This window comes from Cottoperca gobio, chromosome 17 (assembly GCF_900634415.1).
Source record: "Cottoperca gobio chromosome 17, fCotGob3.1, whole genome shotgun sequence".
In the NCBI taxonomy this organism is placed as follows: domain Eukaryota; kingdom Metazoa; phylum Chordata; class Actinopteri; order Perciformes; family Bovichtidae; genus Cottoperca; species Cottoperca gobio.
Genome location: NC_041371.1, coordinates 10,224,430 through 10,252,030, shown reverse-complemented (window position 1 = coordinate 10,252,030; position 27,601 = coordinate 10,224,430). Strand labels below are relative to the sequence as shown.

The following is a 27,601-nucleotide window of genomic DNA, read 5'->3' as shown; positions in this document are numbered from 1 at the left end:
AGACTGCCGTAAGTGTGATTCATTCAGGATGATTCATTCATCCCCAAATTAGATACAGAGCAACACTTCATGCTACACCATTGAAGTCTTGCTGTGTTACTGTGCCTTGCAGCAAAACGTTTTCATTTTGTGAGACAATAAAGATCTGAACTGAACATTAAACTGCACTGATCCCTCTCAAAATGTGCCATTTCATTATCTTATCTCTTCTTCTGTGATTCTCAACATTACCATTAGATGTAAGTAAGTAACTATGTCATATTACCATATATTTAATTTTACTTTCTTTTATCTATGAGTGTTTGTTTATCTTTAATAGCATACCATGTAGTATTATGAAGTTGTATAGTGTGATACATATGGTATGCCTACGTTGCACGTAGTTATGTGTAAGCCATTTGTTGTCTTTTTTTGGCTATTGTAAATTATATATAGATGTAATCATTCGTAGCCTATTTTGAAGGATAAAATAAATACATTTTGTACGTATATGTCTAAATCAGTAGCTATTTAGGCCTATAGGCTGGGATTGTACTATCTGAATAAATTGAAAAGATACAAATCAATACATTTGTATCAAAGAATGATGCCATCTTTATATATTTTTCCCTCGTCGTATCCATGCCACCAACGCCTCTCTCTCTCTCTCTCTCTCTCTCTCTCTCTCTCTCTCTCTCTCTCTCTCTCTCTCTCTCTCTCTCTCTCTCTCTCTCTCTCTCTCTCTCTCTCTCTCGGTGTGTGTGTGTGTGAACTCCTCCTCCCCATCAATAGCTACTTCTCAGTGTGAGTGGCCGTGGTTCTGCATCTGCCCCAGTCGGCCGGCAGTCATCCCTGGACACTGGTTCAAATTGATGGCGACCACTCCAGACAGCAGCACAGACCGCAGACCGATCAGGAGACTCCGTTCCAAGAGCGACACCCCATATCTGGTTGAAGCCCGACTCTCCTTCAACCTGAGGACAGGTAGGCGCACATCCATCCATCCATCCATCCTGTCCCCAAAATCTTTTTGTTGTATTTTTTGTTTTGTTTTACCATATCTACCAGTCTATATGTGTGTGTGGACCTGGGGGGTAGGTGGGTGGGTTGTCGCTTTAAATACACTCGTGGTTTACGCGAATGACAAATTACAACAATATCCCTACGGGCTATTATTCTTGTGAACTGGTGTTATAGTTTTCCTGTGAGATATAACCCTCCATAATGTATTAATGGAGAGCCGCTATTCTTGTAAGGCAGAGGGTGGATGTGACTGAAATGTTATGCAACTTTATAGACTAACGCTGGTGGTTACTGACGTGTCTGGCGCACAGATATTGAGGGGTCCATGTATTAAGCAGCAATTGTACAGCTGTAAATACCGTTCATGTGTGACCGTTGATTTCGTCAGCGCTTGTCATTTCTACCACTGTGATTCAACGCAGTTACATAATAAAGAAGCTTCAACGTGACCTGTAGTAGCCAAAGCTGTGGCTGTGGTGCACAAAATCTGATGGCATATCCGGTTGAAATAGATCCCGTGATGATGCTCTTGGTGAATGTCTCCACCACCCTTTACGAAGCGTGTTGCATCCCCTGTTACCATGGTGACTTGGCATTTTATGCTGACTGAGTCAACAGGATTCAGATCTTTTGCACTACAGTGTTATTAAGATTTACATGCAGCATCCAGTTTTCTGTTTTACAGATCTCATGCTAGTCATGTTGGCTAATTAATCATCTCTAGAGGATACGTCATGGTTGTCATTGTTTTGTCCAGCCAACCGTTCCAAATCCCAAAGATATTCAATTTATAAAGACATTAACAGAGAAATTATGCAAATCTCATCACCAGATCAATAAACAGTATTTTAAGTCAGGACAGTAGCTGTCTTGACTCTATGTTGAGGGGATTGTGATCACAGGGACATCAGTTTAGTCTTTGTACAGTGCTATTTCTCAGTGGACAACAACGTAGCTGCTGTATTGACAGCCCCCAGGTGTGCTCTGATGGAAAAGAGCAATTGTGCCCAGTTGTGTTTTCCTGGATGAATGAATGTTGAATAAATAAAAGGCCCACAGCATGTTTATCTCAGATAAGCCTCTGCAGTTCTTGGCTGCTCATGCCAATGAGTGTTTGGCCTGTGGAGACATGTTTCTTGTCAATGGCAAGACACTGTCATTTGTCTCTATGCTCCTTTTTTTATTCTCCTACTCTACATCGAGCTCACAAAGCATGAGAATGGCACGGGGGCGATTTGTACAACAGCACTGTTGACTCACTTCCACCTGAAGAAGAGGAGCAGGCTTTAGCTTGCCTATTGCCAAGGAAACCAAAAGCCTTGTGGTTGTGTGCCCAGGTGCTTGATAATGATAAATGACCAGGGCTGCCAAGGGTGTGAAACAAGAACTAAGCTATTATTTCTGGACAAGGCAATGGCTTTGGTTTCACTTTATGCTTTTTCAGAGTCATTGCAATGGTTACGCCTGATATTGTATTTATGACTGCATCCGTGTTTTCATCAATGAACTGCTACTTCACAGAGAACAGAAAATGAACTTTAGCATCTGACACATTCAGATTAAAATCAAGACACTGCCAATGTCTGCCAGCTTCAATGACTGAATTTGTTTTATGATGTGTGATGATGGTTTGGAGATGAGTCGAACGTTCAAAAAGCCGAATCGACTGTTCAGTGTTTAAACAGCTGATACTTTGCCATATTCCCTGACGCTAAAACCAAGCTTAGTTATCCCCATATGTGGATCAGATGCGTATTTGGGAATTCAATCTCTACTGTGAGTTTGACTTCTGCAGAAACAAGGCCACATCATACAAATGACAGATACTCTATGAGCTTCTAATGGAATTAGCGAGCATGTATGAAACATTGCTTTATTGCGTTGACCTGTTTAGCACTAATCTGATTTGCCTCACAGTTAAATGGCCCTGCACAGTCACGAAGACATGATAACAATATATTGGCATCAGTTACCGTGCAGCTGTCAACGATTGTGGCACCGGTCATAAAACATTAAAGGGTGTAGGTGTAGACGGATGGTTGACCTACTTCACAGGTTTGATTTCAATCATTACTGCCTGTTATGAAACACACACACATACACATACAACATACACACGCGCACACACATTGTCATCTGGACTAACAACTCAGAGATTACAGTGTTTGTTGAACTACAATCATTATTGTTTACCCAAGGATCTTGTCTATGGATTTTGAGCCAAAAGACAGAACATTTGTGTGTCAACGTGCATGTTTGTGAGCACCAAGCGTGCATACATATTGGTCCCTTGTTTAGTGTGATGTGCATGCGTTGCCTACTGACACAGCATCCGTCTCACAGGAAGAGGTTGTCTGCTTATTGTTATTTGCCCATCATTCAGCAGCTCAACTACAGCCCCATCTGCTTTCTGTCTGCACACTCATGCAGCATGCAAGAAACTCCCCCAATTACAGAAGCTAGTTGATTTTCCACTAACATCCTTGTGACAATCAGAACAGACATCTTGGGCTCACGCAATCAACGTAACCTTTTAACGCTATGATTCCTTCTGTCTCTGCTCTGTATTCAATTCCTTTCGGTACTACTGGAGGCCCGTACTGTTTTTGTCAGATACTTTAATACAAGTATAGAACTGACTGGTACAATTACAGTTGTGTTTTACAGTACAGTTGTGTTGTGGATACTGCACCTTCATACTTTTATATTGTGGGTTTTTTATACAGCCACATGGCAGACTTGTTTGCTTTTTCAATTGTGCTAAAAATTAGTAAATTAATAATCTAGGAAAGCTTTGTTTACCTTTAGTTAAATTAAAAAACGTTCTTTATTTAACTTGCCATGCCAGAATGTTGGCACAGCTCACAATGTTTAAAAGAAACCATGTAGCATATTATAATCTAGAAGCAACTAACACATTTTGATATTCATTTTGTTGTTTGCACCTTGCAGCCTCGACACACAGGTCAGCTTGTTCTTACAGGGATAGGGTCTTCTCAGGTCTGGTCTGACATATGGAACATTAATCCCAGCAGCACACCTACTGTACAGATGTTAATTGTGCTGGACAGCTGGATACTGTGTTACGTTTAGAGGCGTGGAGACGCCGAAGCCTGGAGCTCCCACCATTATACCTGGCCTGAATGCAAATAGACAAAGCTGAAGCCCAGACTTGGCTGCATTGCAGTTGTTGGAAGATAGATAATATGGGGTACTAATCCTTATCCTTACACATACACAACATGCATACTCTGTATTAACATTCTTACATGGCGGCAAATTAAGATGTAAGCACACAGATGTAAATATGCACAGAGATGCAAGCTTGAACACACAGCATTTGGATATGTTTAAATAGTCACAAGTCAATGTTCAGACCTGGCTCGGTGTTGCAGCCACATTAAGATAAAAAAAAAAAGCAAAACTCAACTCATTCACCACCCACCACTCCCTGCCCCTCTCTCTCTCTCTCTCTCTCTCTCTCTCTCTCTCTCTCTCTCTCTCTCTCTCTCTCTGCTCACTCTCTCTCTCCCTCTCTGCTGCTCTGTGTTGTACAGTAAGCACTGCTGTCCAAAAGAGTACAATCAATACATACCAGATGCATGGTGGGACGGGACAAATTTCTGCTGCATAGCTCTGTGTGCCTGCAGGGTTTAGCAGAGGATTTACAGTACACTATGTCAGAGACACACTTACATACAGACACTCTCGACCAGGACACGTGTGCAGATACGTGGTGTTGTGTGTCACTACTCTGTTAATCGTTTTTTAAATGATTTGCATATGAAAACTCTCATGGAAGAAGTTCTAGTCAGATTATCTACCCTTTGTTGGAATTCAAAAGGAAGGTAAAGGTGACTTCAAGGTCAAGAACAAGCAGCATTTGCAATCACCAACTGATAGCAAATTCTACTTTCCTTTTTTTCAAAGGGAAAGCGGATTTCTGATTAACTAGCTTGGCTGGAGCCAGTGCAGAGGAAGTTGAATTTGTAATGTTTTTAGCTGTTTTTAGCAACACTTGAGGCTATTAGGAAAAGTGTTAAACAAAGTGGTGATAATTAGTGGCAAGAGATTTACTGCATTTCAGTTTTCTGTTTCTATCGCTTACATTCTATCCCTATTTTATACCCCCACCCCCCCTCTACAGCTCTCTCTCATAAACACACACGCACACAAACAGCACATGGTTGACATTTCAGACCATCCTGTATCTCAAAAAACAACCGAGCATCCATCTTCCCTACTTGGTTGCACATAGGCCTTCTTGTGAAGCATCCCAGGTCTGAATAAAACATGAGTAGGAAAATCAGAGCAAAAAATAGCAATGCTATATCCAGGATCCTTACTGGATGCTCCTGCTGCATAAAAGTTCAATCAACCATCAGTGTCACCTGGCCCAAAAACTGCCAACCTCTGCAGCTCGGTGTTCTAAAGAAAACGACACACAGGTGAGAGCCTGCAGGAAGCTTCATCCTCAGAATCCTCTCTCTCTCTCTCTCTCTCATCTGCCCCCCCCCCCCCCTCTCTCCTACAGTGGTGAAAGTGTGGGAAAGGCTCCTGGCTGTGCTGCGCTTTCCACACGCCAGCTGAGAAATTATGCCTTTTTCAAAAGCCTCCCAAGCTGAAGAAAGCGGCATGATGATGTGCTTATGGGTCATATTTATAGTAAGTGTGGCGGGACATTGGGAAGAGAGGGGTAAAGATACCACTGCAATCTGTAAGGCATCATTGCCAAGAACCAATTATGCTGGAGGAGAGAGCTCCGCCTGAATCGCTGTAACTCTCTAATGCTGGTTTTACTGAATTTAAAGAAACATGCAATGAATTCTGTTGGGTAAAAGGAAACGAAACAAAGGAGGCAGCACACTGTATGCAGTCTGTTGTCTAAAATGATGGGTGTGTCATATCCCTATATATCTACAACAAGACAAACAACAACATGTATATTCTCAGGAAGATAATGTCAGGCAGGTGGGGGACAAACGATGGCCATCCATTCTGTGGATATGATGAATGTCTACAGAATGGCATTTGTTGCTGGCGTCACCAATGCAGCTCCCATAGTGCACCAGCTCTTGAGGACATTTCTGCTGAGTAAGAGACTTTACAGAGTCAGAATCCCTTCAACACTGCTGCAAACCTGGGACTCAATTCAATCAAAGCTGCATTGCACCACTCAGCAGTCCTTCACAATTGTATCCTATTCTAATAATAACAGGATACATTTTGGTTCTTGCACTTCTAAACCTCACTATTCAAATAAGGTGGGGGGGAAAAAGCCCTTTATATTAACATCTGCCGTGTATAACTAGATTAGCTTACACCACTCAATGTTTGTTAACGCTCACACCATGAGGAATTCTCAAATAGTTCTGTAAATATAAACCACACATTAATAATATTACAAATGCTGCTTCCATTTTGAATAAGCGTAGCCAATCAGTATTTTCTTTTATATAAAGATTTCTGTATTACTTATAATGTTGTCACCCATATCTCCCTTTCAGATATGCTGTCAATCAATATGGAGTGGATGTTGGAGTGAAGCTCTTCAAATTAAATAGAGATGCATGGTATGTGCTCTACACAGAACATTATGGTGAATTATGCCTGCAATTTTCAGACAGTTATATAAGTCTGTAAAAAAAGACTAATAGTGTAAATGACTGGGTTCTGTAGAGGCAGAATAATTATATTAAAGTGAACCAAGGGGACATTTTACTCTTATTCTTTCTCCAGCAAATCTTACAGATCCAATGTAGAATAGTCCCATCTCATAATAACTGTAGTGATACGATGTTTATGAATACGAAAACTACTTACAGGCTCTATGTGTAGGTTTTTAAAACATTTCTGCCTTTCAACATTTGTGGTTGTATAAAAAATCCCACTCTGACAGACAAAGAAATGTATGCTATAAGAATAAATATTTCACACAAATGTGCTTTAAAACTCACTAAACATAAAATCAAAAGGCCAAAACTCAGTTTAAATATTGTTTGTTTCATATTTTATTAGTTTCAGTAATAATAATAAGCTTTATTTGTATAGCACCTTTCATACAAGATTTGCAGCCCAAAGTGCTTCACAGCAAAAACATAAAAATGAGTACAACATTATACAGAGCGTTTAGAGTACAATAATCACAATGTTAATGTAAATGTGAAATAGTATTAAAAATAGTATTAAATAGCAGAATACAAATAGTAAAAGTGGAAAAGGCTAATAGATAAAATAGCAGCTTTAATAAAAGCATTTAAATGAGTTTAAAGTGGCATAAAGTAGCAGTAGCGATGACATGAAATTAGAAAGATTTGGGGAAATTACAATTTAGCCTTATTTTCTCACAGAGGTCATAGAGATCTTTCTAAAAGGCTTAATACTGGGGGTTCATATTCTACAAGAAGTCTGGATTCTAATGGTCTACGGGGAATTATTCTAAAGTAACAGCTGCATTTATGATTATTAGCACTAGCTACACTCTTTTAATGTGACATGTTATATAATGCTGAGCTACCTCTTTCTGAGACCGGGCGATATAAGTCTTACCTTCAGCAGAGGCACGAGAGGCCATAGGGGAGCTAAGCTCTTTAGTTGATAGTCCACTCCATACTGTGGTGTTCATTATGAGTGGGACAGATGGAGGTTTCAGTCTGAGAAAAATCTCAGTGTCTCTGCAGACAGAAGACAGCCAGAATGTCCCAGAGGAGTGGTGCAGTCTGCCTACCAGTGAGTGTTGCAGAGCCCACTGAAGATTGCTTTCATTTTGTGGGATTTCTTGTTTCGATTTTCACTCGCTTGCTGTCAAATACTGTGATTCTGTGAGCATATAACCGAGTCTAATTACCTCAAAATGTGCTGAGCACATCCTGTCCACGGTCCTTTGAAAAGAGTCGGAATACAAAAGTAAACAGTGTTCCCTTTTCCCTTATTGCATTTTATTTCATCAAACAGGACTAACACGAACATCCTTGCGACCCTACTGTGCGGTTATTACAGAGATGTTCCTTTAAAAAAGAAAAGAAAAGCTGCTGTCTGTCACCCTCTATCACCTTGCCTGCAACATTGTTTCTTAATTAGCAGACAAAGTGGGAAAATAGACTAAGCGGAAAATCCCAAACTGACGGTTCCTCTGTGTTCTGCAGAGATAGAGATAGCATGGAGCAATTGAAAGAGACAAAAACTGTCTAATGAAATATTTAGCATTAGTTGCATATTTATCCACAAAAACGTAAAGATTACAATCATACATAACAACTTCCACAATCAAAATGTTCTGGATGTTCAGATGTGGCCTGGGAAAGAACGGTTAAGAATTTATTATTTTAGAGATATTGCACATAAACTCCAGTCTGTCCCTGGAGCTCCACTGCTCTCTGGTGGAGAAATGCTTTTTCTGCAACAGTAAGCTAACGTGTGTATACACTAGTGCTGAAATGATTTATCACATAATAGATTAGTTGATCAACAGAACATTAATCACTAATGGCTTTAATAATTGAGTATCCACTCAAGTCATTTAACAAGCAAAAATGACATTTCATTGTAAATTAACAACACAACACAAGCAACGTTGAGATGTTATCTACAGCGCTGGCACATTTTGATGGCCATATTTCACAATTTTTCAAATTGCCAATGACTTGTTGATCTTATCCAACAGATTTTATGCAATAAAATATACTATAATGAAAATAAAAATGTAATAATATGACACTGTTGATGGGCAAAGTGCAGTTTGCTGCCAATACATAGTTTTATTTTTGTAAAAGTTTGAAAGCAGAACTTCCTGTAGCCTCAATTTGGGCATCAGTGGAAGTTTATATGAATTCTCAAAGGAAGAACATTTTACTTTGTCGTGCATAGAACCTATTTCAGAAACTTGAATCTCTTTAATCAAATTATTTGCAGCAATTGAAAGTTGTTCTTGTGGCAGTCTGTTACTCCCAACGTTTATTATCTCAACCAAACAGGTGATAGTTTGATCTATGAACATCAGAAACTACTTCCCAGAGCCCAAGGTGACATCCATCCATCCATCCATCGTCTACCGCTTATCCGGGGTCGGGTCGCAGGGGCAGCAGCTCCAGTAAGGTACCCCAATCTTCCCTTCTCCGGGCCACATCCTCCAGCTCCGACTGGGGGATCCCGAGACATTCCCAGGCCAGTGAGGAGATATAATCTCCCCCGGGGTCTCCTCCCAGCTGGACGTGCCTGGAACACCTCCCTAGGGAGGCGCCCAGGTGGCATCCTTACTAGATTCCCGAACCACCTCAACTGGCTCCTTTCAACGTAAAAGAGCAGCGGCTCTACTCCAAGCCTCTCACGGATGGCTGAGCTTCTCACCCTATCTCTAAGGGAGACGCCAGCCACCTGTCTGAGAAAACCCATTTCGGCGGCTTGTACCCGTGATCTAGTTCTATCGGTCATGACCATAAGTGGGGGTAGGAACGAAGATCGACCGGTAGATTGAGAGCTTTGCCTTCTGGCTCAGCTCTCTTTTCGTCACAACGGTACGGTAAAGCGACTGCAGTACCGCCCCCGCTGCTCCGATTCTCCGGCCAATCTCTCGCTCCATCGTCCCCTCACTCGCGAACAAGACCCCTAGGTACTTGAACTCCTTCATTTGGGGTAAGGGCTTATTCCCTACCCAAAGTAGGCAATCCGCCGGTTTCCTGCTGAGAGCCATGGCCTCAGATTTTGAGGTGCTGATCCTCATCCCAACCGCTTCACACTCGGCTGCGAACCGATCCAGTGACTGTTGAAGGTCACAGACCGATGATGCCATAAGGACCACATCATCTGCAAAGAGCAGCGATGAGATCCTCAGGCCACCGAACTGCAACCCCTCTCCTCCACGACTATGCCTCGATATCCTGTCCACGAACAGGATTGGTGATAAAGTGCAGCCCTGGCGGAGGCCAACATTCACTGGGAACGAGTCCGACTTACTGCCGAGTATCCGGAAACAACTCTTGCTTTGGGCGTACAGGGATTGGATGGCCCTCAGAAGTGACCCTCTCACCCCATACTCCCGCATCACCTCCCACAGTATCACCCGGGGGACCCGGTCATACGCCTTCTCCAGATCCACAAAACACATGTAGACCGGATGAGCATACTCCCAGGCCCCCTCCAGGATCCTTGCAAGAGTGAAGAGTGAAGAGTTGGTCCATTGTTCCACGACCAGGACGGAATCCGCATTGTTCCTCTTCAATCAGAGGTTCGACTACCGGCCGAACCCTCCTTTCCAGTACCTTGGAGTAGACTTTACCAGGGAGGCTGAGAAGTGTGATACCCCTGTAGTTGGCACACACTCTCTGGTCCCCCTTTTTAAATAGGGGAACCACCACCCCGGTCTGCCACCCCCTAGGCACTGTCCCAGACTTCCACGCAATGTTGACGAGGCGTGTCAACCAAGACAGCCCCTCAACACCCAAAGCCTTCAGCATTTCTGGACGGATCTCATCAACCCCTGCGGCTTTGCCTCAGTGACTTCCGTCAGGGAAATTGACGATGATCCCCCATCAGCTTTCAGCTCTGCCTCCATAGAGGGCATGTTAGTCGGATTTAGGAGTTCCTTAAAGTGCTCCTTCCACCGCCCGATAACCTTCTCAGTCAAAGTCAGCAGGGTCCCACCCTTGCTGTATACAGCTTGGATGATTCCCCGCTTCCCCCTCCTGAGGTGCCGGATGGTTTTCCAGAAGCACCTTGGTGCCGACCGAAAGTCCTTCTCCATAGCTTCTCCGAACTTCTCCCACACCCGCTGCTTTGCCTCTGACACGGCAGAGGCTGCCGCCCTTCTAGTCCTTCAGCACCCTGCAACTGTTTCCGGAGTCCTTCCGGATAACATAACCCGGAAGGACTCCTTCAGTCGAACGGTTTCCCTGACCACCGGGGTCCACCACGGTGTTCGAGGGTTACCGCCCCTTGAGGCACCTAAGACCTTGAGACCACAACTCATCACCGCAGCTTCAGCAATAGAGGTTTTGAACATCGCCGACTCAGGTTCAATGCCCCCAACCTCCACAGGGATGTCTGAAAAGCTCCGCCGGAGGTGTGAGTTGAAGATCTCCAGGACAGGGGCTTCCTCCAGACATTCCCAGTTCACCCGCACTACCCGTTTGGGCTTACCAGGTCTGTCCAGAGTCTTCCCCCACCCCTTAATCCAACTCACCACCAGATGGTGATCAGTTGACAGCTCTGCCCCTCTCTTCACCCGAGTGTCCAAAATATGCGGCCTCAGATCAGAAAAAAAATCGATCATTGACCTTTGGCCTAGGGTGCTCTGGTACCATGTATACTTATGAGCATCCTTATGTTCGAACATGGTGGTTTTTATGGCCATTCCATGACTAGCACAGAAGTCCAACAACAAACGGCCGTTTGGGTTTAGATCAGGGAGGCCGTTCCTCCCAATCACGCCTCTCCAGGTGTCTCCATTGTTTCCCACGTGTGCGTTGAAGTCTCCCAGCAAGACTACGGAGTCCCCTACTGGAGCACCCTGCAGGGCTCCATTCAGGGTCTCCAAGAAGGCCGAATACTCTGAACTGCGGTTTGGGGCATAGACACAAACCACAGTCAGAGTTTTCCCCCCCATAACCCGAAGGCGTAAGGAGGCAACCCTCTCGTCCACCGGGGTGAACTCCAACGTTGCGTCCCCACACCGCCAGATCCAACTGGTAGTGCTCCACCTCCCGCACTAGTTCCGGCTCCTTCCCCCACAGAGAGGTGACGGTCCACGTCCCCAGAGCCAGCCTCTGCTGCCCGGGTCTGGTCCGTCGAGGTCCCTAACCATCACTGCCACCCGTGTGACAGCGCACCCGACCCCAGTGTTTTTTCCCATGAGTGGTGGGCCCAAGGTGACATATACATTTAATTTATAATGACACAGGACAATTAAGAGAAGCACATGCTCACATTTAAAAAGCTCACACAAGGCACCCAACACCTTGGAAAATGACTTAAAACAATTATTACATTTCTTAAATAGTTTCCTGTTTCCTCACGTTCATGCAAAAGCAAAAGGCCTCTGCGTTATTTTCTTTGGATTGGATTCTCCCCTAAATTACTCAAATTATGAGTCTAGCTGCTTCCATCACACAGCCTCGAGCTTCTTGCAAGCCCTTGGAGAAACCTTGTAGACATCAGCAGATTTTATAAAAGACTTTGATTTGACAAATTCTATGCTACAAAGGTCATTTTTATTCTCAGTGAATAAAGATCATTCCCGATATAAGACAAAGATGTTGCGATTTATTCACAAATGTTATCATAAATGTCATCATACATATATACATTATTAAGACATTGATGAGAAAACTGATGGCACATGTATGTAGTGGTAGAGTGTAATATAGCATGTGAATCATTAAAAGTATTAATACAGTACAAGTCCACCATTAAAGACATGCCTTTCCTCGAGAATGCTCCGTCACACTTTGTACATGTGAATAGTCATTCCTCCCGCGTGAACCATCATGTTTAATCTAAAGCAGGGGTCTCAGACTCGCGGCCCGCGGGCCAATTGCGGCCCGCTGGACGATATTTTGTGGCCCCCTACTTGACATCAAAGTTTAGTGTTAGTGTGGCCCGCGCGTTTTCTCTTCCAAGTCGTTGCCTTGGGCGTTTTATATTTGTTTTAATCACTTATAGGCTACCATAGCTCAGGCTTGTGACAGCAACGTTTTTTTTTGTCACCCAGCCCGTCATGTCTTTCTCAAAACCTGCCGTGAAGAGAAAGGTTGGCGACGAGCACAGACAATTTCAGGAAAAGTGGGAGACGGAATATTTTTTTGTTGAGCACAGGGGCATCCCGACATGTCTTATATGCACAGAGAAAGTTGCGGTGCACAAGGAATACAACATCAGACGTCATTACTCAACTAGACATGCTGAGGAGTATGCAAAATACCAGGGAGATGAGAGAGAGGACCGGGTCGCCAATCTTAAAACATGTCTACTGAGGCAACAAGATCTTTTCAAGAAAGCAAGCAAAGAGAGCGATGCGGCAGTCGAAGCTAGCTACGTGGTGAGTGAGATGATTGCTAAGGCGGGAAAGCCATTCAAAGATGGCGAGTTCATCAAAAAGTGTATGTTACAGGCTGCAAGTATAGTCTGTCCGGAAAAGAAGGCTCAGTTAAGCAACATCAGCCTTTCAGCCAACACAGTGGCAGAGCGCATTTCTGACCTGTCGGGTAACATATACGATCAACTGCGTGAGAAAGCTAAACATTTCCGTGCATACTCAGTCGCTCTTGATGAGAGCACAGATATCACTGACACTGCGCAGCTCGCAATGTATGTCCGCGGTGTTGACGACAATTTTGAAGTGATGGAGGAGTTGCTCACAGTGATTCCAATGCATGGCCAGACCACCGCTCAGGAAATATTCCGCCAGCTGTGTGTGTTCTTTGAGTTGAGAGCAGAAGTGAAAGCCTTCATGGAGAAGGATGGGATGGCTGTTCCTGTGCTAAGTGATCCCAAATGGCTCATGGACTTAGCTTTTCTTGTTGACATCACACAGGGGCTGAATGTACTGAACAAGAAATTACAAGGCCAGGGGCAGCTTGTCAGTGCTGCCTATGACAACGTCAGAGCATTCTCCACAAAACTTGTGTTATGGAAAGCCCAGCTCTCTCAGACAAACCTCTGCCATTTCCCAGCATGCAAGGCACTCATGGATGTGGGCACACCATTCAGTGGTGAGAAGTATGCTGATGCCATTGTAAAGCTACAGGAGGAATTTGATCACAGGTTTGCAGACTTCAAGACACACAGAGCCAATTTTCAAATGTTTGCTGACCCCTTCTCCTTCGATGTGCAAGATGCCCCTCCTGTGCTTCAAATGGAGCTCATTGACCTGCAGTGCAATTCTGAACTCAAAGCCAAGTTCAGGGAGGTGAGTGGAAAAGCAGACAAGCTTGGACAATTTTTGAGAGAATTGCCCCCCACCTTCCCTGAGCTTTCCAGGATGTTCAAGCGGACCATGTGCCTTTTTTGGGAGCACATATCTGTGTGAAAAGCTCTTCTCCACCATGAACTTTAATAAGTCAAAGTACAGGTCCAAACTTACTGATGAACATCTTCAAGCCATACTGAGGGTCTCAATTGCTTCCTCCCTCAAGCCAAATGTGGCTCTGCTGTGTAAGAGGAAGCGCTGCCAGGTCTCTGGCAGCAAGGAGTAGGTTAGAGAAGCATATGTTCTGAAGAACCGTTCATGTTCTGAACTGTTATTATTAAAGATTGAGAAGATTGGATCAGTTGTACTTTTTTTTGGAATAATAGAAACCCTTTTTTTGTGGAATATTTGATGTGGCCCAGCCTTACCCAGAATCTACCTCCAGCGGCCCCCAGGTAAATTGAGTTTGAGACCCCTGATCTAAAGGCTTTGCTGCAAACCTCGCACACAAACGCACCGATATGTTTGGCTCTCCGGTGAGCCATTAAATGGGACTCCCTCTTGTAACATACCTACATACACACACACACACACACACACACACACACACACACACACACCGCAGTCCTCGCACTTGAACGGCTTTTCCTCTGTATGTGTCTGTGTTTATACAGATGCCATTTAAGGTATGTTTTTTGATAGAGTTAGAGTAGCACCCCCCCCCCCCCCCCCCCCGTGCCTCATCATATGCACTGTCAGGCAGTCTTTTGTACTGAACTGTTTCCCACAGTAGGAACAAACACTAGGTTGCTGTTGGCTCTGGTGCAGAATAAGATAAGCGGGAAATGTGAAGCTTGAAACGTGTGGTGTCACACTTGTAGTATGCACTTTTTGATGATCATTTAGTAGAGCTGGCCTTGTGTAACAGTTGTTGCAGGCAGAGCACTGGCACAAGCTTTTGATTTGCTGATGTAGAACCAGTTCTGACTTTATGTGACGTGAAATAATGTCTTTTCATGAGAACAATTTCGGAAAACTTATTCTCACACAGGGTGCACTTGATGCTGCGAGATTTAGTCTGGGGGCCATCTGCATTGTCCGCGGAGGTTGGACTTTTTGCACTTTCACTTTCCTTAATTTCAGAACTTGCCTTAGCGTTGGTGTTTTCAGCTGATCGCAAATGACGAGCATTGATAACAAAATTGTTTTCGTTTGCCCTTTCTTTTCTTTTTTTCGGAGCTCTTTGGGAACATTTGCTCTTGTGCTTCTCAAAACTCTTGCTGTAAGTAAAACCCTGGCCACATTCCTGACATGTCAGAGGTGACTTAGCCTGCGAGTTGGCAGACGCATTGGAAATTGACGGGATCTGAGTAATACTGCTTGAAGCAACTATATTCTCCTGATTCCTTATATTTGCGTTGCTCGCAGAATTGTCCTGAGAACACTGGTTTGAAACTCTGCATTTTTCTTCCTGGTGCGACTCGCAGTCTTCATAGCTGTCAAAGTCTTTCCCACAATGAGCACAAGAGTACTGTTCAGTGTGGCTTCTCATGTGCCTCGTCAAGTCAGCACACCAAGTAAATGTTTTCCCGCATACAGAGCATTGTTTGACACGACTGCTTCTTTTCATTTTCGAGTCAGAAGATGTTGATTCGTGGGGTACAACATTTGAAAGCCCAGCTTCAGTTTCACTAGGCGAAGAGTCTTTGGTCTTAACAACAGGGTTTGCTTTGGAGGGACGAGGTAGGCTTGTGGAACATTGCATGTCTGTCTCTGCTTGTCGTTTCCTGCTAACCACACAATTCCTCTGGTGTCTGTCAAAACTCTTTGGATAAGTGAAAACCTTGTCACAAACATGACAAACAAGTCTAGCGTCATCGTCATTAGATTGCTCAAAGTTCGCAAGACTATTCAGATTTGATGGGTCGCGTGTAGATGAAAGCTCGTTCTCACTTGTGGAAGTTTTATTCTCAACACAAGTCTTTGGTTTAGGATGTAAATTCAGATTCTCCAAAAACCTATTTTGGTCAGCAGAATTTGACGGACCCACTGTTTTTGAACAGCAACCACTTTGGGTAATCTGGTGCTTTTTCAGTTTGCTAGGAGAATCAAAATCTTGGCCACAAACAAGACAATTGAAGGTTTTTGAGGATGTGCTACTGGCAGTTTTTAAATGCCGGAACCCTTTTTTGCCCACATCGTCATTATCATTAGACTCACTTTCATCAGAAGGTTGAAGTATGACTTCAACAGAGGCTCCTTGGTCTTCAGTTAGATCATCAACATGCTGCCGTGCATCTCTTTCGACATCCCTCTTCAATTTGGAATTCGTCTCCTTAAAGTTTTCTTTGTCATCCTTTAGCTCAGTGTGGCTTCTCATGTGCCTCGTCAAGTCAGCACACCAAGTAAATGTTTTCCCGCATACAGAGCATTGTTTGACACGACTGCTTCTTTTCATTTTCGAGTCAGAAGATGTTGATTCGTGGGGTACAACATTTGAAAGCCCAGCTTCAGTTTCACTAGGCGAAGAGTCTTTGGTCTTAACAACAGGGTTTGCTTTGGAGGGACGAGGTAGGCTTGTGGAACATTGCGTGTCTGTCTCCGCTTGTCGTTTCCTGCTAACCACACAATTCCTCTGGTGTCTGTCAAAACTCTTTGGGTAAGTGAAAACCTTGTCACAAACATGACAAACAAGTCTAGCGTCATCGTCATTAGATTGCTCAAAGTTCGCAAGACTATTCAGATTTGATGGGTCGAGTGTAGATGAAAGCTTGTTCTCACTTGTGGAAGTTTTATTCTCAACACAAGTCTTTGGTTTAGGATGTAAATTCAGCTTCTCCAAAAACCTATTTTGGTCAGCAGAATTTGACGGACCCACTGTTTTTGAACAGCAACCACTTTGGGTAATCTGGTGCTTTTTCAGTTTGCTAGGAGAATCAAAATCTTGGCCACAAACAAGACAATTGAAGGTTTTTGAGGATGTGCTACTGGCAGTTTTTAAATGCCGGAATCCTTTTTTGCCCACATCGTCATTATCATTAGACTCACTTTCATCAGAAGGTTGAAGTATGACTTCAACAGAGGCTCCTTGGTCTTCAGTCAGATCATCAACATGCTGCCGTGCATCTCTTTCGACATCCCTCTTCAATTTGGAATTTGTCTCCTTAAAGTTTTCTTTTTCATCCTTTAGTGCGCCTCCTTCATCCTTTAGTGCGCCTCTTTCCTCAATGTCCACGTTTGGTAGGTGATAGGACAAGCTGGAAAGTATGCAATCATCACCTGAGGAAGACGAAGCTAGAAAAATGACAAAACACAAAATATGTTTAGTAACTAAAACAGAAAAAAAAAAAAAATAATAATAATAATAGGAAAGACCATTAGGAATTGTGTGAAAGTACCTTGTGGAACTTTGTGGCCATGCTGTTTGTGATGCTGAATGAGTGTATGCAGGGGCTCCGGTTGATTCATGAAGTCCACACACTCTTTCAAGATAGAAGGGGAGAGACTGAACCAAAGGGAAGTCTTGAAATGGAGCAGAACAGTTCATATCAATTTCAAATAGTGTTATATTCAATCTCCATCCTGCCATTCCAGTTATGTTCTCATATATGTTGTTAATTTCCTTGTTATTGTAACAACGTCCCTCAAATTGCCTCAAATCAGTGCTCAATGCTTTTCTACATTTCCCAGAATGTCGCTCGGCATCTCCCAGAGAAGGGAAAACTAGTGGAAACTGGTGATTGTAAATTGTTCTTCCTCTCACAGTAAGCACAAATATATGCATCCATGATTATCTAACAAGTTAATGAAGGCAGGAAAACTAATATCCACTGGAGGGTTTTAAATGCAGTTTACAAAACTAATTTTCTTGCAACTCTAAAAGCTAATATATATAATAATACTCCATTACTGAATTTTCTAATTATGAAAGTAGAACATATCAGTTTTAATGAACATGCTCTGTAGAGTATGAAGGAATAACAATATAAACATGTAATTGCTTTTGTGCCAATTTACAAACATACTGCTAACAAATATTCTTATAATATTTAATAAATATTGAATTTCTATAGTTTTTTGCATGTTTCTTTTTTTACTTGTTTTTGTCCCGGGATACTGTTTGTACCCACTTGTTCAAGATTTGGAACAGGCAGCAGCTTCTGCAGATTGAAGAGGAATTTTCTCATTAGAGCCTGTAGCGCTGAGTCATATTCAGGGCCGAACACTGTTGGGAAGGTTTTCTAAAAGAATAAAAAAAAACAAATGTTTTCATTAAAATTTCATTTCTCAAAATACTGGAAGGAGCCTTTAATACCATAACAGATCTTGAGAGTTACATTAAGGCAATCATCAAGACATTTAACCAACCTGAAGGAAATCAAACAGCATATAAATGATATGAACTGAGAAATGTACTTTTTTATGTTCCTTTTTAGCATTAATCTCAAGGGACATAATCTTTACCTGATAAAAGATATCCCTCTGGCATGTATCATCCAATAGAGTGTGAACAAGCTTCAGGAAGTTTGTCACTGATGCTTTTACCTCAGAGCTGGAAGTCTTAAAAAAGCAAAGAAAAAAGCACATAAGTAAACGCAAATGACACAAAGAGTGATGGAGATTTAACAAGAGCAGCCACCTCTTTATCTTGGTTTGTGATGTAGGTCTTTAATCTGCTCAGATGAGGCTGGATGGCCTGTAGGCTGGCAAAATCATCGTTGCGGCACAACTCTAGCACCACCTGTTGGCATATGAAGAGACAAAACAATTAGGCGAAGGCTTTATTTTTCAACTCACATGTGGAGGTGTGGCCCTGAGTGGCATGGCCATCATCTGAGAAATATCCCCTATAGTACAATATAGGAATTGCATATATCTGAGATTTGTCTATGAGGGATATTACTTATTTAAAAAAAAAAAAGAGGCAATAGTATAATGGTCTTCATCACAAGAAAAGTATTATCAGCAAAATGTAAGAAGTAAAAGTATCTATTATGCTGAATGGCCCTTGTCTGTGTTATAGTACTTTATACTATATATCATTATTGTTATAGCCGGTGGACCTTAATACGGTTGGGTAGTGTAATCAAGAATAATTCACAATATTTTATGAAATGATTATAAGTGTTATGTGTATTATCTTTTTCTGCAGATTAACTGTAGCAGTCAAATACATTAATCGGACTAAAAAAGTACTACATAACCATGTAAAATGTAGTTGTGTAGTATAAAGTTGCAAAACAAAAATAACACTGGAGGTAAAGTACCTCAAAATAGAGTAAAATAATTATTAAAACAGCTAGTATTCAAGTAACAAGTTATTCTCAGTAGTGGAGGAAGTATTCAGATCTTCTACTTAAGTAAAAGTAGTAATATTACAGTGTAAAAATACTCTGTTACATGTAACATCCCTGCATTTCAAAATCTTATTCAAGTAAAAATATGATCATTACAATATACTTACAAGTATCAAAAGTAAAAGTAGTCATTATGAAGAATGGTCCATTTCCGAATAATGCTTATTATATTACTGGATTGTAATTATGGACGCATTAATATGTACATCACTTTAATGTTGCAGCTAGTAAAGCTGATTTTGATTAAGGTATAAAATGCTGGGTACCTGAATCTATAACAATATAATAATGTATTACTTGATTTGTATTTTCTATCAATAATCTAAATATGCAGAGTAACATGCAGTGTAGTAAAACGTACATTCTCTCTGAAAAGTAGTGGAGTAGAAGTATAAAGTAGGATAAAAAGGGAAGTATTAAAGAAATACTTGAGTAAATGTAGCTACTTTGCACTACGGCTTATTCTTACCTTTGCACGTAGGCCCATAACTAGTTGGGCTCTTTCTGTGTAAGTGAGCAGTTCAGGGACTGTATCCAATACTGTAGTAACGAACTCCTCCAGCAGACCGTAGTACATCATAGCCCCCTGCTTCACTATCTCCCACAGAGCTACAGACACAAGCTGCAGCGGGGGGACGATAAGACGGAGAGAAGAAAGGGAAAGGAAACCTGAGGGGAAAACAACTATACGTTAACAGTATAAAGACAACTGCATTTATCGCTAGTATTGCAGTACTCATATGCCGGACTGTTTCCGTTAACATTAGCCGTTAAGTTACACTAAAACATCACTTTCTAACGCTATCTTTTTTTATCTACCGTTAGGGAATGAATTTGTGTAACGTTAAAGTTTAGTTGAGTGTTAAACACTCACCATGGTCCGTTAATATCTTGCTCATTTTGGCGTTATGGACATAATCATTTGAGCCATGAAGAAGGCTGTTTGCTTTAGTCGTAGAAATACGGAAATGGAAGCAACATCCGATTTCTCTTTGGGTAGTATACGCCTTACGTCGTTACGTACAGTCGTGCAAGGCAGATGCACGTTTCAGTTATTTTAGTGGCATAATAAATAATGTCATTCTGGTATTTAGAAAGCACAAACGCCATTGTTGATAGCACACATACGGTATTGTGATGATAGATGCACATAAGCAGCGGATAAGTTAGAATTTACTCTCTTATGTTGTGTTAGGGGTGCTATGAAATAATTGTCACAAAATGACCCCACTAGATGGCACCATTGTAACATGGGATACATTTGGCAGCTCTGAAGTGGAGTGTCAGTGCAACGATTCCAGTATATTGTGCAGCATAACATGAATAACGTGTAACAAAAAATCATAGCTAACATGAATTGGCCTGCCTTGCAAAATAAATGATAGCTGCATATTAAGTTATAAAGGTTTTCTTTTTAGCCTATAATGCCAATTTTATAAACAATGTCATTACATGCTGGTGTTTACATTATTGGCACTACCAAATTATTACATGCACAGTTTTGTCCAATTTAGCTTCTTACTTAAATGCAAAAATAGTAGGAATGTGCCCACACAGTTTTAACTATTTCAAGATTTTTATAAATAATATGAGAGATCCTCGATCTATATGACCAAGATGATTGTTATCCATTAGATAACAAGTGCAATTATCAAACACATTAGAAAAGTAATCACTCATTATTATGAATTAAAATTACTTCACAGTTTCATTGTGACATTTTTCAGTCACAATGACCTTATAAGATACGTGTCACACTAAATATCACGTACCATTTGATATGTTGTGTTATCGCCCTGGTAATGAAGAGTTGCACATTTATCCAGCAGCAGGGATAACATATTGAGACAGGGCAAGACAGACGTGTGGAGAAAATGAAAATACAGGCATCAGTGAATGATAACAAAGATAAAAGGTGAGCAGTTATCTGTTTACAGTTTTCTGAAACTGTGGTCGCAAGCATCCTAATCCCTGACGGTCTGTGACAGTACTATACGAACATGTCTGTTGGCAGAATTACATTCACAGTGACTATTAATGTCAAGAGGCAACTTTGTCGACGTGCCCCAACTGTTTCTAAAAACAAGTGGATACATTTCTATCTCAGTTTTCTCTGTGTCAGTGTTTGATTTCTTTTCAAAATGAATACATCAAGGTTTCACTCCTGAAGTGTTCCAGTCTGTTGACTTTACATAATCATGTGGCATTACTCTACTGGAGAAGATTGAGCTTAATGCTGAAGGTGGAGCCAAGAACTGCATCATTTTTTTTTGGAAGGAATCATTCTCTTGGCAGATTATAATTGTGTAACTATCATTCATATTTCCCTTAACCAAGTAAGAAAAGTGGAAGGAAAAAAAAAAGGCAAGGCACCACACTTTTACCATCTCTGTTAATACTCAGATTGTGTCAAGTGATACTGTGTGTGCGTGTGTAACTACGAGGGAGTATGACGGATAATAGTGCAGAGAGAGAATGACAGATGGGAAGAGACAGAGAGATGCAGGGAGAACAGGAACAGCAGATTTGTAGTGACAGGCTGCTCAGTCGGAAGTTGTACGATTGTTTTGTCTAAAACCTGCACCACATTCATGGAAACAAGTTCAAACCAGGATCCAAAATATACAAGACACGGCATTGCTGTTTAATTAAAATGTCACCCGTTTTACATTGAATTCCAATAACTTTAGTAGAAACCACACTTTCCCTGCTTTACAATGGTACATAAGAACTAACATTCACTGAGGCTTCACGGCAGCAACACTGTGAGCCAACATATCCATCAGATGTGAGTCAGAGAGGATTGGCAAGTACTTCTTAGCAGCTTTGGGTGAGCATACTGTGTCGGTTTAAGTTTATTGTGACAGTTTGTGACACGTGTCAGGTATGTTGTCATCCACGGGAAAGTGTACTTAATCTTTGAAGACCAGCAATGAACGCAGGATTTTATGCTGAATTTAGTCAAAGTTTAACACAAAAAATGTGATTAAAAGAAACTTAGAACCACCACACAACCAATCTGACCAGGTCCGACCTTAAGTAAATTGATTCTTGTTAACTATTGTATTTAAGTTCATCAAAGCTCAAGATTTCAGTATAAATCCAAATAGTTCAAAACCACCACGCCATATACTGAATTAGCAGTTCCTGAGCCAACCCAAGCTCTCTAAGGACCACAATTACACCTCAACAAAAATATTAACACAAAAGGAAAAAAAGAGCCATCCATAAATAAAAGTTAAAGTTACAGAATAAAAACAAATATTGTTGCAATTTAATAGATACAAATATATATATATATATATATATAGGGGTGGCTGCTCCTGAGCAAGGTACTTAACCCTGAGTTAACTAGTTAGTTCCCTGTAAGTCGCTCTGGATAAGAGCGTCTGCTAAATGACCTGTAATGTAAAAAATACATAGACATGTATAAAGTGTAATATAATAAGGCTAACATTAAGATAATGACAGTGGACACTAAGAATAAAATCATTTCAAAGTAAAATAAAAAAATCTAACATTTGAAAGGAGGCTCTGAAAGGTTAAGTTTGGTTAGCTGATTAAACCTCTACTTCATTATTCTTATTAGAGTCACTTAAAATTACCACTTCTAAGCCTTTAAAGTATGTTTTTTTGCGCGTTCACCCCTTCTATAAAGGGATATGCTGAAGCACTGTTCAGCACTGCCTGACATATAGAAGGCACATAACCACATTGACAAATGTGACCATTCTTCCTCACAGCTGACAAATGACCTGTCTAGTAACTATCTGGGGCTACTTGTAAGAATGATGTAATAGGGAATTGAGGCCGAAATGGCCTTGGGCTTAACAAGACCCTTATAAGTCAACATATTTTTGAGGCCAATGCCAGCTCTGAGCCTTAAGTACATTTTCAGATAATTCAAGGCCAATAATGTCCACTGATGGGAATAAACAAGGTGATAAAGGTTATCACTGTCCTTGTTTATGAAACTAGCAGTGCGGTAGAACAGCAACATACATTTCTTGAATGTTTAAAGCCTCGAACTCTTTCACTCTTCCACTTTCAAACACACATACGCACACGCACACGCCCACACACACACACACACACACACACACACACACACACACACACACCACACACACACACACACACACACACACACACACACACACACACACACACACCCAGAGTCACACCTTGCTATAGTGTTATTTAACTGATGCCTTGCAAAGACTTTCACTCCTTTGCCTGTTAACCTCTTACTCTTTGTTCCCAAATATCTTTCAGACACAAAAATAGCTCTTTATTTGTTTCCTAAACTTTAGCGCACATGAATGAAACTTTGCACCGAAAAAAAAGGCAACTGAGGGCAGCTGCTGCATTGCACCATGGTGGGAGTAAATCAAGTGCCTCTGTCCCTCATTTCAGAGAGGGCTTTGATGTCACTGGAATAAGCTGCAGCTCATTGAAGGAACATCAAAGATACTCCCCCCCCCCCCCCCCCCCCCCCCCCCCCAGCCAACGACTATTCAATGCTCCTCTGTAGGAAATGTGATTGGAAATGCCATTGGGTACATTATCTTCTCCATGATTAATGCCTCATTAACTGGCCATTAATGTTATCAATTACCCACAAAATGTGCTCAGTAACTTAAGGGATCAACCAAATTGCTGTTTGGAATTTGTGATGTAAAGAAAGAATATTTAATGCTGGCTGTTACTTTGGGCTGAGCTCTCTCATTTGAAGTACTGAGCTTTATGATCACTGATTATGGTCCCTTTGCAGTGTTTCTTTTCTTTGATTTTAATTCTCTGAGCTCTAGTCTGTTATTATTCCCACATTATATAGATGTTTTATTTTTGCATTTCACCCCTGTTGGCCCTTGCACTTAAAACGGACTTTCTAAATCTCACTTAATGTAGTGGCCTTTGAAATCAATGTAAGGTGAGAGGGGTGGATAAATGTGGCGGAAATACTCTTAATTTGTAATCTATTAATGTCAATCGTGGATAATGCATTGACTGATATTTATGACTTGGGTATGAGCCAACGGTGTCGTGTGACTACAACTGTTTCACATAGATTATTGCATTTTAATTGAGTGTCTTGAGAAGCTGACTGGTATCACTGACACGGTGACATATGTTCACTCCTTTCAGACAGAAAATGATCTATTATTGTTGGGAACTAAACATCCACATAAAGGCTTTGAGGTACCACAGGGCTACGTGTTTGATCCTGACCCCTTCATTGTATTCCTAATATAGTCACACAAGTCTGAAAGCAAAATCACAATGACCTGTCAGCCAGTCATTAGCATTTCCATCCTCTTTTGGATTTGCCAAATTGTCTTAATGTTTGGCTCTATTCCCTTTAATGAAGTATTTACTTTGATTTCTATAGACTCAGTCTTTCAGATTAGCTAACATTAATCATTATAAATTTATCTGACTAAACAATAAATATGTTGATTAGACCAAAAGCTCTCCTATAACTCATTGTTTTTTCAAATATTATGCTTATGCTTATAACCTGTGGTGGTTTTAGCTGTTGGTAAGAAAGGTTCTGTCATGTAATGTAACTAGCTATACATAAAAAGAAAGAAAAGTTATTGGAATCCTATTATCAGACGAGTAACTTTTCCTCTGTCCACACTGGCCTATAAGAGGAGCGCATCGTGCAGCCAATCACAGGCACTCACTGCTCAGCTCCACTAATCGTGGATTAGCTACAACCGACTGCAGTCTGCAGCTCAGGGAGGGAGAGGTAGTCACTGCCATTCACTACTCAGCCTCTATTTTATTATTAGCTCACTTGGATCTGGCAGCAGGGTTTTTTTCTTCTTTTTTTTCCTCAGCAGCAACAGAGACTTTTGCATTGCGCAACCAAGAAGGCTAGCTGCACATTATTGGGATCTCAGGTAAAGGTGTGGTAATACAGCAGAGAGAAGCGGCTGATTTAGGGTCGATGGAAGCTGCTACAGTAGGTCAGGTAGGACTCAATTAACGGCCCCTTTAATTTAAACCCACGCAGTGGTTACAAAGTGCACTGGTCAGTTTTTTCGCAATGTTCAGGACGGTCAATTACCCGACGGTGGATCCGGCGCCCACCATCATGCACGGCACTTGGTTTACCACGGGGTGCCGAGCAACGCCCGTAGCGGTGGAGAAACCTAAGAAAAAGGCGTTCAGCCTGGCCAAAATAATGTCTCTCAGCAACAAGAAAGGACACGGCCAGCATCCGCAAAACAACAACAACATGCCCTTTACGATCCACTGTCACATCGGGAAAGAGATAAAGCACATTTGCAGCAATTGCAGTCGCGGCAACGACACACAGGATGGTGAGTAGCTCTTGAGCCTTGTGTGGTTTCGCCCATAGTAGCCCTGCAGTACTGCCATCCAGGATGTGCTCTCCTCATGCCTCTGGGCTCCATCGTTCAATGTGCTTTTTGTCTCCTTCATGTCTGCTTGTGTGTTTTTTAAAATACTGTAGTTCCAATTTTAAGTGGGTCAGCGTATAGGCTACCTTTTTCTTTCTGTGATTCACTGTTGCTGTTGTGGAAACTGGATCACAACTTCTCTAGGCTCTGACTTGAATTGCTACTTGTTGGTTTGCATGATACATTTTTTTTTTAATTAATTAGTCCTTTATGTGGGAAAGTATGTCTTCAATGTACCTATTTAGCCAATAGATGTCATTAAAAGGGTATTAAACTGTGCAGGCTGTTTACTCAAAGCCATTTCCAGTTCAGTGTTATTACATCATCACTCAGCCATCTTGGTATGCAAACAAGTGTTTTTAATTAAAAGCAGCCACATCAGTGTGTTGTGTTTATAGTATAGTGGATAATATAGGTTATATGCAACACGCTGAAGATGGGGGTAGTGTGCGCCTGATGTCCTGAAATGATCACCTGCCTTTTTTTAAAAACACCACCACATGTTAATCACCGTGGATACTTGGAGGAGGATTTTCTCCTTTTTTTCCTTTTCCATTACAGATTGACCTCGGCTCTCCTTTGCCAGGATTGTGTCAAGATTGTGATTAATTACATCATCATGGACCTAAATTGTAGACATTCTGATTCTGTGTTTTCTGCCGGGAAGAAAGAAAAAGTAAAAGACAGATTGGGTAGTATTAAACATAATGCCAATACAGACGGACGCAGAATGCACTGAAAATCAAAAGCTTGCTTCTTTTGTCAATATAATATATATTTCAGCAATGTGTAGAGGTCTACAAAGAAGTGTTTGATGTTGTAACCTTGTGTTCACATTGTAGGTATTTCTGTTTATTGGAGTTAATAAAAGTAGGTCATCAATGTGTCTATCACACAGTACATAGAGGTGGTTGTTGTTGTTGGCTTGTCTTTGTCTTTTATCTAGCTTTTGGATCTCTACTGGATTCAATTAGCATTGACTGTAGATCTATTTATAGAGTTGTGTGGTTGCAGTATTGCTAAGATGGTTGGCTCTGAGGCTCCGGAGCATTCGATTGATGTTCCGTGGGACTGCATTACTGTCACATTATTTATGTGACAGTAATGCACCCCCTGGGATGTGTCTGGCCCCCAAAGTGATGTGTGTATGTTGGGGAAACATCATCAATGTGAATGTGATGTAATTTATTTAAAATAAATGGCCACCTCATTCCCTCACAGCATGTCATGCCTTAAGATCGCAATGTAATGCTACTGACAACTGATACAACGTGCTGTGCTCGAGGTCACCATACATGCAGACTCCAGTCTGTTATCAAGATGCAGTCATGGAAACCTCGTTGTTTTATTTTTCATAGGCAGTTATTTATGTCCTTTCTTTCCACTCAGACTTGAACCTGTCTAAGTGAGGTGATGCATCTGCTTTCATTGTTTTGGGTTAGGATTTGGGTTATCTTGCAATGCAACACTATGCTATCGTTGCAAATTATGACGTAAATCAGACAAAAATGAAAGCAGACCTGAAGGATTACCCGTCTCAAGCGAGTATCGAGTCTCCTCAAGTTTGATTTTTAATCTGTATGGAACTGAATGGCTGCCTAGAAGGCACAGATGGTAAATTACATTCAGAAATCTGAAACATTTAAATGTATCCTGTGAGTGCTGTTATAATTTAAGTGAGAATATTGAAGATGTTGTTTTTAGTGAATACTTGGCTGGTCTTCTGTTCTTGCAAGATGGTTTTTTTTTTATACTGCTTTTGAAAGACTACTTAAATGTCTGTGTTTTGTAGTAAGGAGAACAAAGAGCTGGGTAGAAAAACAGTTCCTTATCTAAAGGCACATCATAGTTTATTTGCTGCCAGCATTGTTTAGTTTTTAGATCTGTTCACAAGCTGGTCTGTTCTCAAA

General features: G+C 41.5%; 2 protein-coding genes across 9 annotated transcripts in view; one reads left to right on the top strand and one right to left on the bottom strand.

Moving 5' to 3' along the window:
- The first annotated feature begins 802 nt into the window (after window positions 1-802).
- LOC115022162 (phosphatase and actin regulator 1-like) overlaps window positions 803-27,601 on the top strand; it is a 49,970-nt gene continuing 23,171 nt past the window's right edge. For 2 of the 5 annotated variants that reach the window (XM_029453063.1, XM_029453061.1), the window contains exon 1: window positions 24,955-25,592. In XM_029453063.1, coding sequence (XP_029308923.1) covers window positions 25,316-25,592 — 277 coding nt within the window. In that variant the 5' untranslated portion in view covers window positions 24,955-25,315. Of the gene's footprint in view, window positions 964-24,954; window positions 25,593-27,601 lie in introns of those variants that run through there. The other 3 variants (XM_029453064.1, XM_029453065.1, XM_029453062.1) reach the window with 3 other exon arrangements.
- Window positions 14,502-20,233, bottom strand: LOC115022161 (zinc finger protein 91-like). 4 transcript variants are annotated; one of them, XM_029453060.1, is made up of 9 exons: window positions 20,135-20,233; window positions 19,730-19,929; window positions 18,543-18,644; window positions 18,368-18,463; window positions 18,034-18,144; window positions 17,302-17,425; window positions 16,288-17,197; window positions 14,697-15,459; window positions 14,502-14,601 (listed from the first exon to the last, which is right to left on the bottom strand). In XM_029453060.1, the coding sequence occupies exons 1-8, from the start codon at window positions 20,157-20,159 to the stop codon at window positions 14,802-14,804; spliced, it is 2,226 nt and encodes a 741-aa protein (XP_029308920.1). In that variant the 5' UTR covers window positions 20,160-20,233; the 3' UTR covers window positions 14,502-14,601; window positions 14,697-14,801. The 4 variants fall into 4 exon arrangements, with proteins under 4 accessions (XP_029308920.1, XP_029308917.1, XP_029308919.1 ...); XM_029453057.1 differs by having other exon boundaries at window positions 14,697-17,197; XM_029453058.1 differs by lacking the exon at window positions 14,502-14,601 and having other exon boundaries at window positions 14,680-17,197.